General features: G+C 42.7%; 1 protein-coding gene across 1 annotated transcript in view; it reads right to left on the bottom strand.

Annotated features, from left to right (window-relative positions):
- The window catches only part of NPHP3 (nephrocystin 3), a 51,987-nt gene extending 36,470 nt beyond the window's left edge, over window positions 1-15,517 (bottom strand). The window contains exons 1-9 of the mRNA XM_014578611.3: window positions 14,703-15,517; window positions 12,863-12,988; window positions 11,452-11,602; window positions 9,292-9,444; window positions 7,075-7,208; window positions 6,649-6,809; window positions 3,509-3,656; window positions 1,999-2,073; window positions 818-997 (exon numbers count right to left, since the gene is read on the bottom strand). Of these exons, the coding sequence (XP_014434097.2) occupies window positions 818-997; window positions 1,999-2,073; window positions 3,509-3,656; window positions 6,649-6,809; window positions 7,075-7,208; window positions 9,292-9,444; window positions 11,452-11,602; window positions 12,863-12,988; window positions 14,703-15,056 (1,482 nt within the window). The 5' untranslated portion in view covers window positions 15,057-15,517. The remainder of the gene's footprint in view (window positions 1-817; window positions 998-1,998; window positions 2,074-3,508; window positions 3,657-6,648; window positions 6,810-7,074; window positions 7,209-9,291; window positions 9,445-11,451; window positions 11,603-12,862; window positions 12,989-14,702) is intronic.
- Between the last annotated feature and the right edge of the window lie 998 nt (window positions 15,518-16,515).

Below are 16,515 nucleotides of genomic sequence, written 5' to 3'. Positions count from 1 at the left end.
TTAAATTAGAGCAGTTCCCTGAACTTCCTAAGTTAAAGCATGGGCCATTTTGGCTCCAAGTCAACCCAGAATCCCAGGGACAAAATGATGGCTTAAAACCACTTTTGCCCCTCTGTCTCTGCTCTGTACATATGTACTCTGCAGCTCCAAGAGGGGCAAGCATGCATTGTCAGCCAGTTCTCCGAGGAAGCCCAGCACCAGATGAATGCACGCTGACTTAGTCAATCAGCAACGTAATTCCACACCAGAGGCACTTTTCACAGATACCTCTAGATATATTAATTCAGTCTTTTCTACGTGTATCTGGTTTTGACACCACTAGTTTTATAAGGGCTTACAGGTGAGGCACTTCAGGAAGTATTGAGCATTTCAGTACCCCTTATTTTTAATTTTACCATGTCTCTCACATACAGGCTCAGATACGTTAAGATTGTGGGACTACGTGTTAGTCTTTTCATTATACAATTCCAACAAACCTAAATTTGTGTATTAAGATAGGACTTTCATTTGCTTAAAAAAAGCTGTTTGAAGCCTTTTGACTTCAAAGTATGGTGCGTCAATCACCTTCTAAAAGTACCCCTTATATCTAGCTGGCATGCTATTATGGCCACTTTTCTGTCAACGGAGAAACAGAGGCCACTTCTTCATCAATGACACTTTAGCACAGACATAACTGGCATTGTTCCAGAAACTAAATGCACCTATTTTCCCCTCTAGCCTAAGGTGTAAAAGCACCACAGTTGTTCTCAAACACTGCTGCACATGAAACAGACACACATTTATTTCCCTTAATCAATAGGCATTTCTACCTGCTTACTTTTTCAAATCCTAATTCACATGTTGAATGAGATGCCTGTTGGAAAGCTTCCATCTGTTCTTGTTCATCGTGTGCATCCCACAGTACATCTCCAAACACTTCCTCTTCCGGGGCAGTGGAATCCTCTTTACTACCCAGATCCTTGCCTTCTACTTCTGAACTTTCACAGCCCAATATATCCTATGTAAGTAACAACCACATGGAAACACTGTAACTTATTCCTTAAAAGTATATGCTGTCCCAGCCCTACATTCTTTCAACTAAGCAAAGGACAACTTTTGCATGTGATTTTTGGCACAAAATGTATTCTCTATGGCAGTGTGTCTTAAACAGTGGTCTGAGTACCCTCAGTGGTACTCGAGAGAAGTCTGGGGGGGTACATCAACACAGCTGAAATTTGGAGAACACTGAATTTTTGTTTTAAGTTTTACAGCGCTTTATTATTTTTACACTTTTCACATGCAAAAATGTCATCGCCTGGCCAGGTACGATTACGTTGTTTAAACAAATGTGTTGCAATAGTAGAAAAAAAAAATTGTGTGTCTGAAAACTGTAGGTATTGGGGGTACTTCTAATTTTATTTTATTTTTAAAAGGAGTACTTTATAAAAAAGGTTGAGAAACACTGCTCTATGGTATGGCCTGTTACAGTGTTGACATGAATCAGATGAAACAGTTTGTATGCACTATTTCCCTTGCCGCTTTAGGTAACAATGCTGGGGTAGATGAAAGAATTCTGTTAACGGATCGTTGCCCATTTACACCAGCAGAAAATGTGACCAAACGAGTTCTAGAGATGTTTTATATTGAATCTCAAGAAGCTACTTTTAGTTTTCCTATGATGGAGGTGGCCTACAATAGCACAGCTCTTATTTTACTCAGTTGTGGCTTTCCTTACTTCCAGTTATTAATTCAAAGGCCTCTGTATGTTTCAACATTATTATGACAAAACATCACTTATTTACAATACAGATTATTAAATATACTGATTTACTACAGTGCTTGCAGAGTACTGGCAATATGGTAATTTTGGAAAGCTATGGATGGCACTGCCCATTCCTGAAACCTTTTTACTAAGGGGCACTGATATGCTAACAACAATTAAGTTTCTATCATTCAAACTGTAAGCAGGAATACGCAAAGCAGCCTCTCATTTGGAATACACTGCATCATGTACTCTACCTGTTTAATGATCTTTTCCACACAATTATAGATTTCACACACTCCTTCTTCCACTCCTCCCATGTGATCAATGAGCTGAAAAAAATAATGACAAAATGTGAAGCAACTCTGGGATCGACTATTAAATGCAAATGCAGTTAGGCTATTTCTAGACTGCAGGCTTCTTTTGGAAGAAGCTTTTCCAGAAGAGATCTTCCGAAAAAACTTCTTCCGAAAGAGAGCATGCACACACAAAAGCGCATCGAAAACACGATCTGCTTTTTCGAAAGATAGCATCCACGCTGAATACTGCATTTAAGCTGTGATTATTATGGACGGAGTGGCCACTAGGGCACCTGTGCACTTTCCTCTTCTTTTGAAAGAATTCCCTCTTCACCATCCACACACACCTTTTTCCGATACGTGGATGCAGTGTGGATGTAACTCAGGTTTTGTCAGAAAAACAGCTGTTTTTTTCCAACAAAACTCTGTAGTGTAGACATTACCCTCAGGCAGTAATATAAAACATATCTAAAGCCTATATTCTTTCCAGAACATTTGCCACTTTTCAAAATGAAAAATTCTTTGGAGGCTTATCCTCTGGCACTGTAAGATTGAATTTCATTTAAAAATGAGATGTTTCCACCTCACCAAATCTACCTTGGCAGTGGATAGGAAGGCTTCAGGCTGAGTTAGGATCTAGAAGGCTTCCTCTCTTAATTCAGGGAAACAAAAAGAGGACATCTGGAGAATGATTTATTAAGGCAGCTGCATTTCAGTGCTAATAAAGGTGCTTATAAGAAGAAATTAGCTTCTATGGGAAGATGGCTGCCAGGAGAGTGTGTTTAAGGACAGCCTGGAATCCCTTGTATGTTTTATGGGATTACTGCTTGTTGTCCTCTTCCTTATTTGAGTAGCAGGAGTAGCAGGCAGGGGGAGGAAGGAACTTTGAGTCAGAGTTCCTTTGTTTTGATGATATCCAAAAAAGCAATATGGAAAATGTATCATTAATAATGCAGCTAGATTATTTCTCTAATAGGAAAGTCTTGTAAAATGAATAGGAATTTAGCATATATATATATATGGAATGGTATTCTATGGGAATTACATGTATAGTATAGAGTTTAAACAGAGAATGCCCCTTGTATATACATTTTTTTAAATCATTCCAAAGAATTCTGAAGCAGGGTTGTTTTTCCCAGAGTATAATCCAAAATAATATAGAAAAGCTTTTTCATTAAATCTTATAGGATTTATTCATAAGGATTCTGTAAGACAGTTACAGCCAAATTCTGCTCAGCTGCACCCCACTGCACAGAGAAGAATAAAACTCTGTTCAAGTTTTGTACAAGTGCAGTGCTCAATTTTTAAAAACTATTTCATAAAATTCAACACCATACACTGGTTCACAATAAACGTTCATAACAAAGGATGTGTCATGCAATTTCTCATTATAACTGATGTTACAAGTGTTATGCTACAAAACAAGAAAACAGCAAAACTCTGAAACATAACCTTCTACATGTAGTACCTTTGCTTTGTTCATATAACAAGCTTGCTCAGTTAACTGATGGACGGGGTCTGAGCTGACTTTACCATCTTCTATTCTGCGGTAAATCAGCCGGGGCTTTCCTTCAGGATTTTTCAATAAGGCTTCTTCACAGTCCTCCAGCAAACAGCTAGATTGGAAATCAGCTATATTACATTGTTTCAGTCAACAGTTCAATCAACACAAATTCCAATGATGGGTTTCACTGCAAAAATCTAATCGAAAGGGCATGCCTTTTACCGTAGAGGCATCTAGACACTGAAACAGAAGATATCCAAAATCTGGGCCAAGAACATGGAGAAAAGTTCTCTTGTTGCTAATTGTACCACTGATATTAAGGCTCTTTCAGCAGCAGGTTTATACATGATTTTTTTTTAATGTAAAAGAAGTCTGTTTTCTACAAACCTTTGCATATTAAACAGAGTAATCATCTACATTAGCTTTTCAGAGACACAAGACATTATTAACATGTCAAATATATTGATATACTGCCATTACTTATTTAAATGCCCTATCCTGCTCCTTAACATCAAAAGGAAAACTCCCTTTGTCTTCATTGGAAATAGGACCAATCCCTTAGTTAAGGTTCATCAAAAAGGACAAATTACACTCTCAACTTGAATCTGGATAGTGCACTGTACTTGTGAGTGTATGAAGGAATATCTATCTTTATTCCTGAAAGTTCTATTATGCTACATGTAGGGCCAGCCTCAAGGGAGACAAACAAGCTTACAGGTGTAATCTTCCCCACATGAGGCATTACAATCTTAATCTCACTTTTTGTACAAGAAACTGTATAAATTGTTATCAGAAGTCTCTCATTCTTCTCTAAGGGTGTGTCTAGACTACAGAGTTTTGTCGACAGAACTGAATGTAGTCTAGACGCTCTATGTCGACAGAAGTTTTGTCGACAGTATCTGTCGACAAAACTTCTGTCGACAAAACCCTGTAGTCTAGACGTACCCTAAGATATATTGTCCACATGGATTCCACTCTTGGTGCACATGCATTCAAGATTAGATTATTTTGGCTAGCAACATCAGTAGGACCCAAAACGCTCTCAATGTCTTTGTATCCTCTATCCCCCTCCCGCACACAAACACCCCTTTAAGGTCATAAAGGACAAAGCAGACCCAATTTTTCCTCAGTATTTTTCTACCTTCTCGTGCTAGCGAGAAATAACCCCTGCAGTGTCTTTGCCAGCCTGCTTCTTTGCACACTTGCTTGCATTAGTTAGCAGTAATGTCAATTAGCAAGTTATTAATTAGCTTTTTTGCCCATTATCAAAAAACTGTTTTAGTTTTTAGTCAGATATTTAGTTTAGAGGCTAGACATCCCCACAACCCAACAGTGTTGTGAGCAAAATGGCAAAAGGAAAAAAATGTGCTTGTGTGACATTTCGAGGGCACATAACAGACACCGTAGGTACCTTTTGTTTTGTTTTGTTTAGGAGAGGGACTCATTCCTGAGTGATACGCTATATGTTGCTCCTTCTCCAAGCAGACAAAAAGCTAGAGAAGCCTCATCCCAGGTTTCTGACCAAAGCTGACAGAGTTCCATATGAATCAATTTATTCATCTCCCAGTTTTCTTCCCCAAGCCTCGCTCAACTCCAAAGGAAGCTAAACTTCAGAAACTTAATGTCATGTTAGATTAACAGGCCAAAATCTAGACTGTTGCTGGTTCCTTCCTGATAGGGTTATGTACCAGGCAATATTCTGACAGAGATTATCAAAATGGCTGTTCAACTGTATCAGGACAAATGACTTTTTGCCTATTAGAAATCAAAATACTAAATAATCCCTCTTTCCTTCCTCCTTCATGATACATACCCAAAAAGAAAAAAAAATCCAACCTGCAAAATAGAAACAATCATAATTGAATTGTAACATTAATGTTCAATCGATACTTTTGGTTTAGAAAATTGGGGTTTTTTTGTCTAATAAGACAACCAATTATCCATTGTACAAATAGAAATGACTGCATTATCAGTTGTGACAATTTACTAAATTGATGATGTTTTATAACAATAGGCTAAGATAAGACATTGAATTGAAGTGCCAGAACATTTACCTAGAAATAAGTTAGAAATAGGAATGAAGAATCCCATTTACAGTAGAGTCCCTATCATCCGACCTAAACGGGACCAACACATGGTCGGATTACTGAATACATCAGATGATACAGACTCTACTCTACAGAGCAATGGAACAGCTGATGCCGCTCCTGCTGGGGACGAAGTCCCTGCAGAGCAGCATCAGCTGTTCAGTTGCTCTCTAGGAGCAGCTGCTGCTGCTCCTGCCTGGACACTTCCAGGCAAGAGTGGCATCAGCTGTTCCCTTGCTCTCTAGGAGAAGCTGCTGCTGCTGCTGCTGACGCTCCTGCCTGGAAGCGTCCCAGCAGCAGCAGCAGCAGCAGCAGCAGCAGCAGCAGCTTCTTCTTCTCCTAGAGAGCAAGAGAACAACTGATGCTGCTCCTGCGGGGGATGTCAGCTGTTCCTATCTGACCCCGGGAGCTGCAGGGTCGGATAACCGGGTGTCGGTTAATCCGGACTCCACTGTAATTGGTTAACCTGTTAAATATTTTGTTTAACCAGTTAACCCATTAAAGGAGAGAGCACGAGGAGGGGCTGCTCCAGTGAGGCCAGAGCAGCTCCTGTCCATGGCAGGACCCCGCGGAGCTGCAACAGGGTGAGGCTTACCGGTTAAACATTCACATCTCTAGTTAGACACTCAAAAAGAATATGTGACTAAATAAAACAAATGTAATATAGGCAGGTGAATAGATAAGAGAAGCAAATAAAACACACAGATGTTCACACATGCCCTGTCAATATTCTATGATTCTATCACTGTGAGCAGCAGACAGCTGTTCTTGGAAAGCAAGACATTTACATATTATGATGGCTATGTTATGTTGTATTTTCACAGACTCTAGAGCCACAGAAACAGGGAAACTTCATGAAGCAGTGGCGCTATCATAACTGTGCTAGAAAATCTGAAATCTGAAGGAAGATTTTTTAGAAGAAATGCTGTAAGTGGAACATCACATACATGTTAATAAGCTATGTACTCTACATAAATTATGAGTTTACTTTGTCCATCTGAAAAACTATTAACTTACCTTGGCAAAGTTAAATGGATGAACAAAATGACTAAGGAACTTTTCTCAATTTCCCATTTTCTCACAGCCTGGAAATAATTTCCATTTTCTCCTGGAAAATGAACTACTTGAAAGAAGTACCCCATGGTTTCACATATTCTTTGAAGCTTTGGTGAGTAGTTCTGAAAGGAAATTTAAATAAACTGACCTTTATTATTAATTATGCATTTTAATAAGGACCTATCAGTAAGCCCTAATTTCTTTTCAATATAAACTTTCTTCCACTGAAATCTTTAAAAAAACTCCCATTGATTTCAATGGGATCAAGATCTGCCCCCTAAGCCTTTTAAGAACTACCACAGAGATTTCAGGAACAAGCATCAAGAGGAGAAAAATAGAGAATCTTAAATTAATGATCAAATAACATAACTTTTGTATGGTTCTCACCCTAATGAAGATGTCCACTTCAGGTTGAGTCTCATCTGTATTAATGAGATAGCACCTGACAGTGTTACTCCACAGAGAGTGAGAAAACAGTGGAGTGACCTGCAATAAACTCGCAATAGCTGCATCCCAGTCATCTGCAAAAAAAATACAAAGACATACATCTCATTATTTTGTACACTGTATAACAGTTTGCATCAATGTTATCTTTTTACACCCTAAAGAAGTAATAAAATACATTTTATAGAGAATATAAAATGAATACATCACAAAATACTTCAGATATAAATTAAAATTTAGCTTTAAATACTGTGCAAAATTATAGAAGTTAGCAAAACAAAATAGCAGAATGCCAAATATATTCACGTTATATACCTCTTATCATGTTTCTTTTAAAATAAATGTTTGTGAAACTTAATGAAAATGTCAAGTTGATGGCTGCCATACAAAAACATTAAGTTCTCTAATAGGAGTAATATAGATGTCCATGTAATTAGATGCGTAACTGAGCAAAATATTGTTGCTTCTAAATTAATTGTGTGTCTATATATCTATATTAGAGAGTTTGTGTGTCTGTTAGTCCGTGAGTCTGTCCATTCGAGAACTCCTCCTAAGCAGTTAAGAGCTAGGGCCATTAAATTTGGTAAGACACCTTCCTCTTATCCTGATTTAAACCAAGGCCAGGGTTTGGTTGTGGCAGGACAATGGGATGTGCCTGGAATTCCATAGCTTTCCATAACATGGCAAGGGTGGGATTGGATCAGAGGGATGCTTATGCTCTGCAATGACCACTGAGGGCAGTGAGCATAGTAGACAGCTATACTGCAGAGTGACGACAGGGAAGCAGTACCGCAAGGAAGAGAGTGGCCAGCTGGGGCCGGGCTTGCCATATTGCCAGTCACCAGACCACGTAAGTGGCCTTCCTTCTCCAAACCCCTCCCCCCCTGCCTGCCCCCTGGAGGAGCCACAGCCCACGCCCCCCACCCCTGGCACTGATGGAGCTGCCCAGCATGTCCTTGTGGGTCAGGAAGCACCAGTAGCACCAGCATGTGGGGCCCCAGCTTCATCCCCTGGACCAGGGAGTGCCAGTGGGGCTGGACAAGATACAGGGACTCTGTTAGGCTAAAATAAATCACATTTAAAATACATTTTTCTTGGTTACATTATTCAAAGCAGAGTTATCTAAAGCCTGTTCTTGACTCCCCATGCAATGAAATGCTATTTGATATACCTATTACTAGCAGACTTACCCTGCATTTCTTGGGTCCTTCAGGGTAGGGGGCTGGCATTATGGGGGTGCAGGAGTGAAGGCAGGGGTTGGCAGGCTCAGGACAGGTAAAGGGGGGGTGAAGTCAGGGCAGGGAAATGGGGGGGCAAGGCAGTGGGTAGGGGTGCAGGAGTCAGGTGGAGGTCTCTGGGCAGGAGGCTGGGAGATTTGGGGGTGCAGGATTCATGGAAGGGGGAGGGGAGCTAAGGCCAGGGGGTTCAAGCCAGGGGGCTGGGAGGGATGACTTCCCTCTCCAATTTGGCGTTGGGGGTTGAGGGCCAAGGTAAAGGGTTTGGGGGCAAAGGCACCACTTACCTGTGGCCAGTAATATGAAGAGCTCTAGTCCCAGCTGACCATTCTCTTCCTGGTGCAGCGACTCCTCTGTGGTCACTCTGCAGTATGATTGTGTCCTGCACTTGCTGTCCCCAGTCCCCAGCTGCACTTGCTGTCATTGCAGAGCAGAGCTGTTCCTGCTCGCAGACGCCTCCCTCTCCATGTTATGGAAAGGGAGAATTCCAGGCGCATCTAATTTTCCTGTCATAACCAAACCCTGACCTTGCTTTAAGGTCTGATAAGAGGAAACTGCATATCAAAGTTGGTGGTCCTTGCTCTTACCGTTTAGAGTCACAGACGGACGGATACATGGACTCACGGACAAAGACAGATGCACAAATGCTCTAATATATATATATGAAGCACTGAAATTCACTGTCATTAACTAAGAACATTGCTGCACATATTGTTAGCAGCAAAAGTATTAAACACAATTAGGCATGTCTTAGCTATACTTCCATTTTATTTCTATAGAAAGTAATCATTCAAAGGAAAATAAGTGACCGACACAGTAAATCCTTTAAATGGAACATAAGAATAGATGCCAAAGATGGGAAACAGTGCTTTATGTACACAGCCAATGGTTAAATCTTCTTAGCAGACAAACACCAGTTGCTTACCTCTGTTTATGTTTGCAAATGGTCCTTCCACATCTATGGAACTATGAGCAAACTCAGGCCCTCTGAAAGACTGCTGAAGTTGCATCATACTTCCCATGGATGGCTCACTTCCCAACACTCCACCTGTCCAATATTCAGACGGGGCTCCAGTTGCTTAAAAGTAAATACAAGCTGATCACTAATTGAAATACATTGTCACACCTAACCACTTCAGTTAAAATTTGCCATTAAGAGCCACTAATTGAAATTTCTCGTCTTTAGCAGGTTCACTTATTGCTTTGTCTAATGTAATTTTAAATCAGCACACTCGGTTACTGAGAAACTGTGTTATTAAAGAAATAGGTAACAGAACATGTAAGTACATGGGTCTCTCTCAACTGAGAAGCTCATCATTAATTTCAAATTCTGTACTAAGTCACCTATAAGGAATAGTATCATAGTTTTACTGTAGTGACTTCACAAAGTCACCACACTGTTGACAGTCCTGTTTAAGACCCAGAAGTAAAGAGTAGAAAAGTGTTGCAGGTCAGAAATGAAATACATTTCTTAGCTGGGTAGAATAGTTTTACATAGATGTGTATTTACTTCTCATATTATGCTTGGATACTAATCTATCACAGTCCAGACCAAAATTCAAACCTTAGAAGAAAAAAAATGAGAGTAATTTAAGAAAGACTTTTAAGAAGGAGGGATGAGGAAGTATAAAACACAAATGAGAAGGAATATAAAATAAGTAAAAAAGGAATACATGGGGGGAAAAGTAGCAATCATAGGCCCGTTAAAATCAATGGTGACACTAGAATTTAGCACATGAATACGTGCTTTGCAGAATCAGAGCAATACATAACACTATGAAACATTTCTAGTTCTGAAAGTTATTCAGCCAGTTCAGCTGTGGTTTGTGTCACATCTTGTTAGCAAAGCAGGATCAGAGGCAACAGCACTGGGCCTCAAGGGAAAACCCAAGTGTTGCAAGAAGTGATGCTGGTGAATCTTAGTCTGTATCTAACAAATACCTTGCATGGTACTAATGGGCATGGTGCTGATGCAAATGCCATGGATCCGATGTAAAACAGAAGACTGAAAACCTACAATCACTAACTATCCAATGATGTTTAGGGATGTGAAGGACTAGTCACTATCCAATAAGCAAATACTTATCGGATAGCAGACAGGATAGTTAACTAGTCGCTTCCTCCCTCCCCCTTGGTGCCCAACTGACCCCGGGCTTCAAAGATGCATCGACTACTCGATTATCAATTACCTGATACTTAACATCCTTAGTGTTGTTATGGCCTAAGGCTATTCAAAACTGGTCTCTTGTCAAATTCCAATTTGATAGTCTGCCTGTTTCCCATAGATTTTATTCATTTTCAGTCCTGATATTAGTGTGGTGCTGATATGCCAAATTGGAACACAACATCTAGACTTGTGAAAAGGGGATCAGGAAGCTCACAATGAAAATAGAAAAAAGCAAAAAGGTTCAGAGAAGGTAAAAAGTTAAGGGGTCTTTTAGAATGTAAAGTACTACATATATATAAATATAAATGGAAACACCAGTAATTGCTAATTTGTTTAGTACCTCCACATACTTCAAAAACACAATTTAAATTGTAAATTTTTTTATCTTTCATAAAATAATTTTTCGTGCCTTTAAAATTTGCATTATAAATCATCACAATCTTTAATGGATATTAAAGATGTTAAAATGGGTTTACTGAAGTAAATGTGTCATCACTGAAAATTACAGCAATTACACGGTTATGGAGAGGGCAATTGGCTCCCCGGGAGGCAGTGTGCATGGGGAGCTAGCTTTTAAGCCAGTTTCCTGAGAGCACTTGCTCTCACCTGCCCCTTCCACTCCCCCTCAGAGACAGCAGCATGAGGGGGCAAGCGGCTTTGCACGAGCTGGTACGTTCAGGTAGCCGGCTTAAGAGCTGGCTCCCCCCACACACTGGCTCCTCCACCTATCCCCCCGTCCCATACAGAGGCACTAACAGGGGGGAAGCTGCATGCACATTAACCTATGAGTCCAGGCTCATCAGTTAACCATGTAAAGTTACACTTTCACATCCCTACTGTGCATATGTAATTTGCCATCCTTCATATAATTTAATCTGCTTTTATTCACTTGCTGAGAGTAGCAGACGGAATTCTTACCAGTGACTTCTGTGCAATTATCATCTGAATCAGATTCTCCAGGATCAAACACTTGGATCCCTTGGGCTTGAAGTCTCTGAAGTTTTGTCTCCAGCTCTCGTTTGGCCCTCAGTAAATCCTGAATTTCATTTTCCTTAGTTTCCCTGAAAATCTGGAAAAGAAAAGAATTTTTTAAGTATAAAAAAATGTGACCCAAATGAACATAAGAAGAGCTGGGAGGGTCACAGCCCCCATTCTGAGACCAAAAGTCTGTCTAGCCAGTATCCAGTTTTCCAACAGTGGCCAATACCAGGTGCTTCAGAGAGAATGAACAGAACAGACAATCACCAAGTGATCCATCCCGTCACCAGCTTCTGATAAACAGAGACTAAGGACAGGGCTAAACAGTCATTGGTGGCCCTCTCTTCCATGAATGTATTCAGTTCTTTGAACCTTGTTACAATCTTGACCTTCACAATATTCCAAGTGCAATTCACTTGCTCAATCCAGAAGACAAATAAAAGAATCCAATATTTATTATTCTCAAATCATAATTTTTAAACAAACATCATGATTTTGGGGTTTGTGACTCGTGATTTTTTAATATTTGGGGTGGACATTACTAAAATAAACTCATAGGTAATATGCATGGTTTTTAATTTAGTTTTAAGAAAACCAGGCTTTTCTAAGCAACAAAACTCTAATTTGGTCTCAAAGATTTCCCTACAGGTTGAACCTCTCTAGTCCAGAACCCTTGGAACTTGAACAGTGCCAAACCAGAGAATTTGCTGGACTATGAGAGGTCAATATTGTATAACAGCATTAGCAACACTTCCACTGCTTACTGGGCTCCTTGACCCTTCCAGGTGTGAAACTGGCAAAAGCAGGGGAAATGACATGGAGGTAGCAGGACGTTGAGCAATGATACATATTCTCCTTTGCACTTTCAAAATATTACTTGCCACTAAGACTAAGACTACATGTTTTTAAAGAACATTTCTACAGGTAAATTTTGGTACCATTCATTTGCAGTAAATCAGCGTTCTTCAGTGTTTCTTGTGACCCTCCAATCGGTTGCAATGTTATTACATGAGAGGGGAGGAGGGGGAAGGACTGAATGCTGTGAGCCTATACCGCCAAATCCTGCTTTGCCACCAACATTTATAATAGTGTTAAATATTTGAAATGTTATTTTAATTTGTAAGAGGGGGGTTGCACTCTGAGGCTTGCTGTGTGAAAAGGTCTCCAATACAAAAGTTTGAGAATCACCAAAGAAAATAGTGGATCAACGAACTGGTCCTGCAATGAGTTTCATATTGGCAGACACCTACATCTATGCAGAGCCTACCCATAGGGAGTTCACAGAAGGCTCAATATGATTACTTTACATTTTCTTCTTTACTTTCCTGGGGTATAAAGTAAAGATCCTTACCTTGAACTGTCTTTTGACTTTGTCTCGGTCATGTTCAAATGTAGCCGCTCTCTCCATGGCTTGATATTTGGCTTCTAAAGCACTTTCTTTCTCTCTAAGTATTTTCTGGTAAGTTTTCTGAAGAGCCTGAAAAGATTTAATATATCTCTGAGAAAAATATTATTGCTATAGAGTTTTAGCATATTTTCAGCTGTTGAGTTTAGATAGCAAATTCAATAGTTTTGGTCCTATAGCCCTTTTACAATTCTTAATTCAATGATGAAGTTTGTGAGTGTTTGTTTGTTTAGATGTAAACATATAATTGCCATGTTGGAACCCAAACTGTAGCAGTAAACAGACCCCAGTGCTCTAAGGTAGTGTTTCTCAACCAGTGGTACGCGTACCTCTTAGGGGAATGCGAGAGAAGTCTAGGGAGTACATCAACCCAAGTGATTTTGCCTCCGGTGAGACCCAGGGCAGTTCCAAGTTGGGGGGTGGGTTTGGGCGGAGAGAAACAAAATCACTTCCACAGCTGCCTCTTCTACTTTGTTTCCTCTCCGGCAGCCTCCCCAGGGTGCTCCAGCGTGGAGGGAGGCTGAACCCAGAGACACGCATTACCCCCACCTCTGCCAGCAGCTCAGTACAACACATCCCTATTGCCCCTTCCCTGTGCCACTGTGAAGAGGAGCTAAAAGGTGGTGAAGTGGCACAATAAGCTTTGCTTCAAAGGACCACCCCCTGCCTCAGTGCCATAGCGGCAAGTGAGAGGGGGCAGTTGTCCCCGGGCACCATACTAGGGGGGCACCAGCCTGAGGTGGGAGCACATAGTCCCAGGTGGCAACCCCGGTGCTGGCGGGCCACTTGCTCCCAGCAGATAAGCTGCTGAGGCAGGGCTGGGTGGCAGGAACAGGCACTTCAAATGTAGGGTTACCATATGTCCAGTGCCTGACTCTGGGGGAAGAGAGGGGCATTGGGTTAGAGCCGGAGGAGCTGGGAGTGCCTGGCTCTGGCGGAGGGGTGAGTGCATTGGACGCGGGGGAGGGGGAAGACTGGCAGTACTTATAATTTTTTTTTCCAAAAAAGGGGTGCTTTATAAACAAAAGGTTGAGAAACACAGCTATAAGGCAGCCCCACTGATTTAATTGTTACAAATTTTAATTTAATTTAATTTTGCAAATAATAAACCAACTGTATAAAGGTGAAAAATAAACCAGTTGTTTTATTTTATTATTACATTCTAAGTTTTTCTGAAAGACGTTTAAATTAACACAGCTAAAGAAGCTGAACAAATCTTTTAACCAGCCATTTCTTTTGTCAGTTCATTTGTTCATGTCCATCTTGATCTGAAATATTTAACTTGTAAATGCTGTTTCTATCAGGCTACATTTAAAAACTGGAATTTTATAAGGGTGCTGCTCAGTAGCTCCCCACAGAGAAGGCAGGAGAATACTGTGAGGTGGACAACTTGTCCAGAAGACACGAGAAAAAGGAGGCGGTAAAGAACACTGGATTGCTCTTCACCCCAAAGACTAGCTGGAAGGAAGGTGATCAGTGCTAAAACCATGGTTGACAGGCCTACTCCCCAATTCAGAAGCTACATGGTATAATGGAAAGAGATCAAGGTTCTGTTCCCAGCTTTGACACTTATTTTCGGAGAAACTTTAGACAACTCCTTTGTTTTCTCAAGGTCTAGTTTTCCCATCTGTAAAATGGAGATACTCAACTTATCAAGTGCTTTGTGATGTAAGGATGAAAAATGCTATACAGGAGCTAAGTATTATTTTTGTCTCAAGAGATGAGATCTTCCCTCCCACCTCTTTCCCTACCAGCCAGCCCCTGGGTCAGTACAGTTGCCAGTTACCTGGAGCTCTGCCCGGAGTCTCTTATTCTCCAGGTCCATCTTGGCTTCTTTCTTGACCATAGAAGCCACCTCATTGTTCTTGCTGACACGGAAGATCTCGTATTCTTTCTTCAGACGCTCATACTCAGCCATGCACTCCAACTCCTGTACTGAGGCAGTAGATTTGAAGCTGGCCCCAATGAGGCCTCCAGGCCGTGATGCGCCCACCCGGCGGAAAGAGCTGCGCAACAGGCGAGCTTTGGGCTTCACCTCCACTGGGATCTCACAGGCTTCGCCGCCACCTCTCCCATAGGCATCCTCGATCACCTCCCCGCCCGGGCCCGCTGGGCTCACCAGGGAGGAAGCGGTCCCCATCACTGGGGGCAAGGCTGAGATGCTGCCCTCACTGCTGCTCCATGGGTTTGGCAGCGGGGGTCGCCCTGTAGCAGGGCATGGGTGCCAGGCAGGTGCCACTGGTTCTGTCCCTCTAGCAGTTTACAGCAGCGCCATCCCTGTGGTGGCAGTGGGGCGCCCCACACAGGGCAGGGGCTTGCCCCGGGTTCTCCCCACCAGACCCTACTAGCTAGACAGGCAGCCAGCCCCACTCCGGGGAGGCCCGCAGCCTGGGGACAGCAGCCGCGCCCCAGGGGGGCATCAATAGCTCCCCTGCAGCCCTCGGCGGGGAGGTGCCAGCCGCAGCCTCGGGGACTGGCTGCCCCGCGGCTAGAGGTCGGAGGCGGCCGCAGCCCGCTCCGCGGCCAGGGGCGGGACGGGACTCAGAGGAGGAAGGAAGGAGGGAGCCACGTGGGCCGCCTGCACCCTCCCCGGCCCGGGCAGGGGGGCCGAGAGCGGCTGTGGCCGGCGGGCTGCAGGGCCGGGCCAGACCGCGCGGCGCTGCGGGGAGCGCCCACCCCGGGGGGGAGGCGGCTGGGAGCGGGTCGGGGCTGGTGGGGGAAGAGTGAGGGAGGGGGGCCCAGCTGGTGGGGGAGTTCCCTGGGGGAGCCGGTGGGGGGACGTCACGCAGGGGGCTCGAGGGAAGGAGGCGGCGAGCAAGTCCAGAAGGGAAGGGGTTGGGGCGCAGGGAAGCCAGAAGTAGCGGTGAGCGCTCAAGGAAATCCACGGGGGCGAGGGGAGCGGCGCAAGACAAGGGAAAAGCCTGTTTCCCTAGGCGAGCCGAGGAGGCTGGGGGCAGGGCGTGCACAGCCGCCACTTGCGAGTTTTCAGAAATAATTTGGAAGGAAAAGAACAAGGGGAGGAGGAGGGAAACCCAGAGATGGTGACGTGGTGAAGAAAACCCAGCCCCAGTCTGTTTTCACCAGAAGTAATGAGGCAGCTGCGGGACACAGGATTGTACTTAACATTCATCAACTCTGTGGAGCAAGGAACCGCCTTTTTTTCTTCAGTGGTGACTCCCTACAGTCCCTAATGGGGTCCTGGTACGTGGCAGTAACACACATAACAAAAATGAACGGTGATTTTTGCCTGCACTGGAAAAAAAATCTTGTTTTCAGGGGATCTCAGCCCTTACCATTCATTGAATCAGTTACTGTGCGAATTTATCATTTTTCGGACAGCAAAAATCCAAGTGCCCATCTGTTAAGGATGGTTAGTCAGGTTCTATGTTCTAGCAAAAAATATTTAAAATTTTTCCTTACACAGTGTGACCTCCCCTTGACATCTGTCCTGAAATTCCGGTACAGTTTAGATCACTAAAGTGATTAAGGCTTTTACGGTGTTAAGTCCCAATCCTGGAAGCACTTATGCTCACGAGTAGTTCTACTTCACTAGGATTATCAGCGCATCAGCTCTTCCAGGACTGGGGCATTATGCAATG

The sequence above is a fragment of the Pelodiscus sinensis genome, chromosome 2, assembly GCF_049634645.1.
Source record: "Pelodiscus sinensis isolate JC-2024 chromosome 2, ASM4963464v1, whole genome shotgun sequence".
NCBI lineage: Eukaryota > Metazoa > Chordata > Testudines > Trionychidae > Pelodiscus > Pelodiscus sinensis.
Note: the sequence above shows the minus strand (reverse complement) of the source record. Positions and strands in the feature narration are given on the sequence as shown.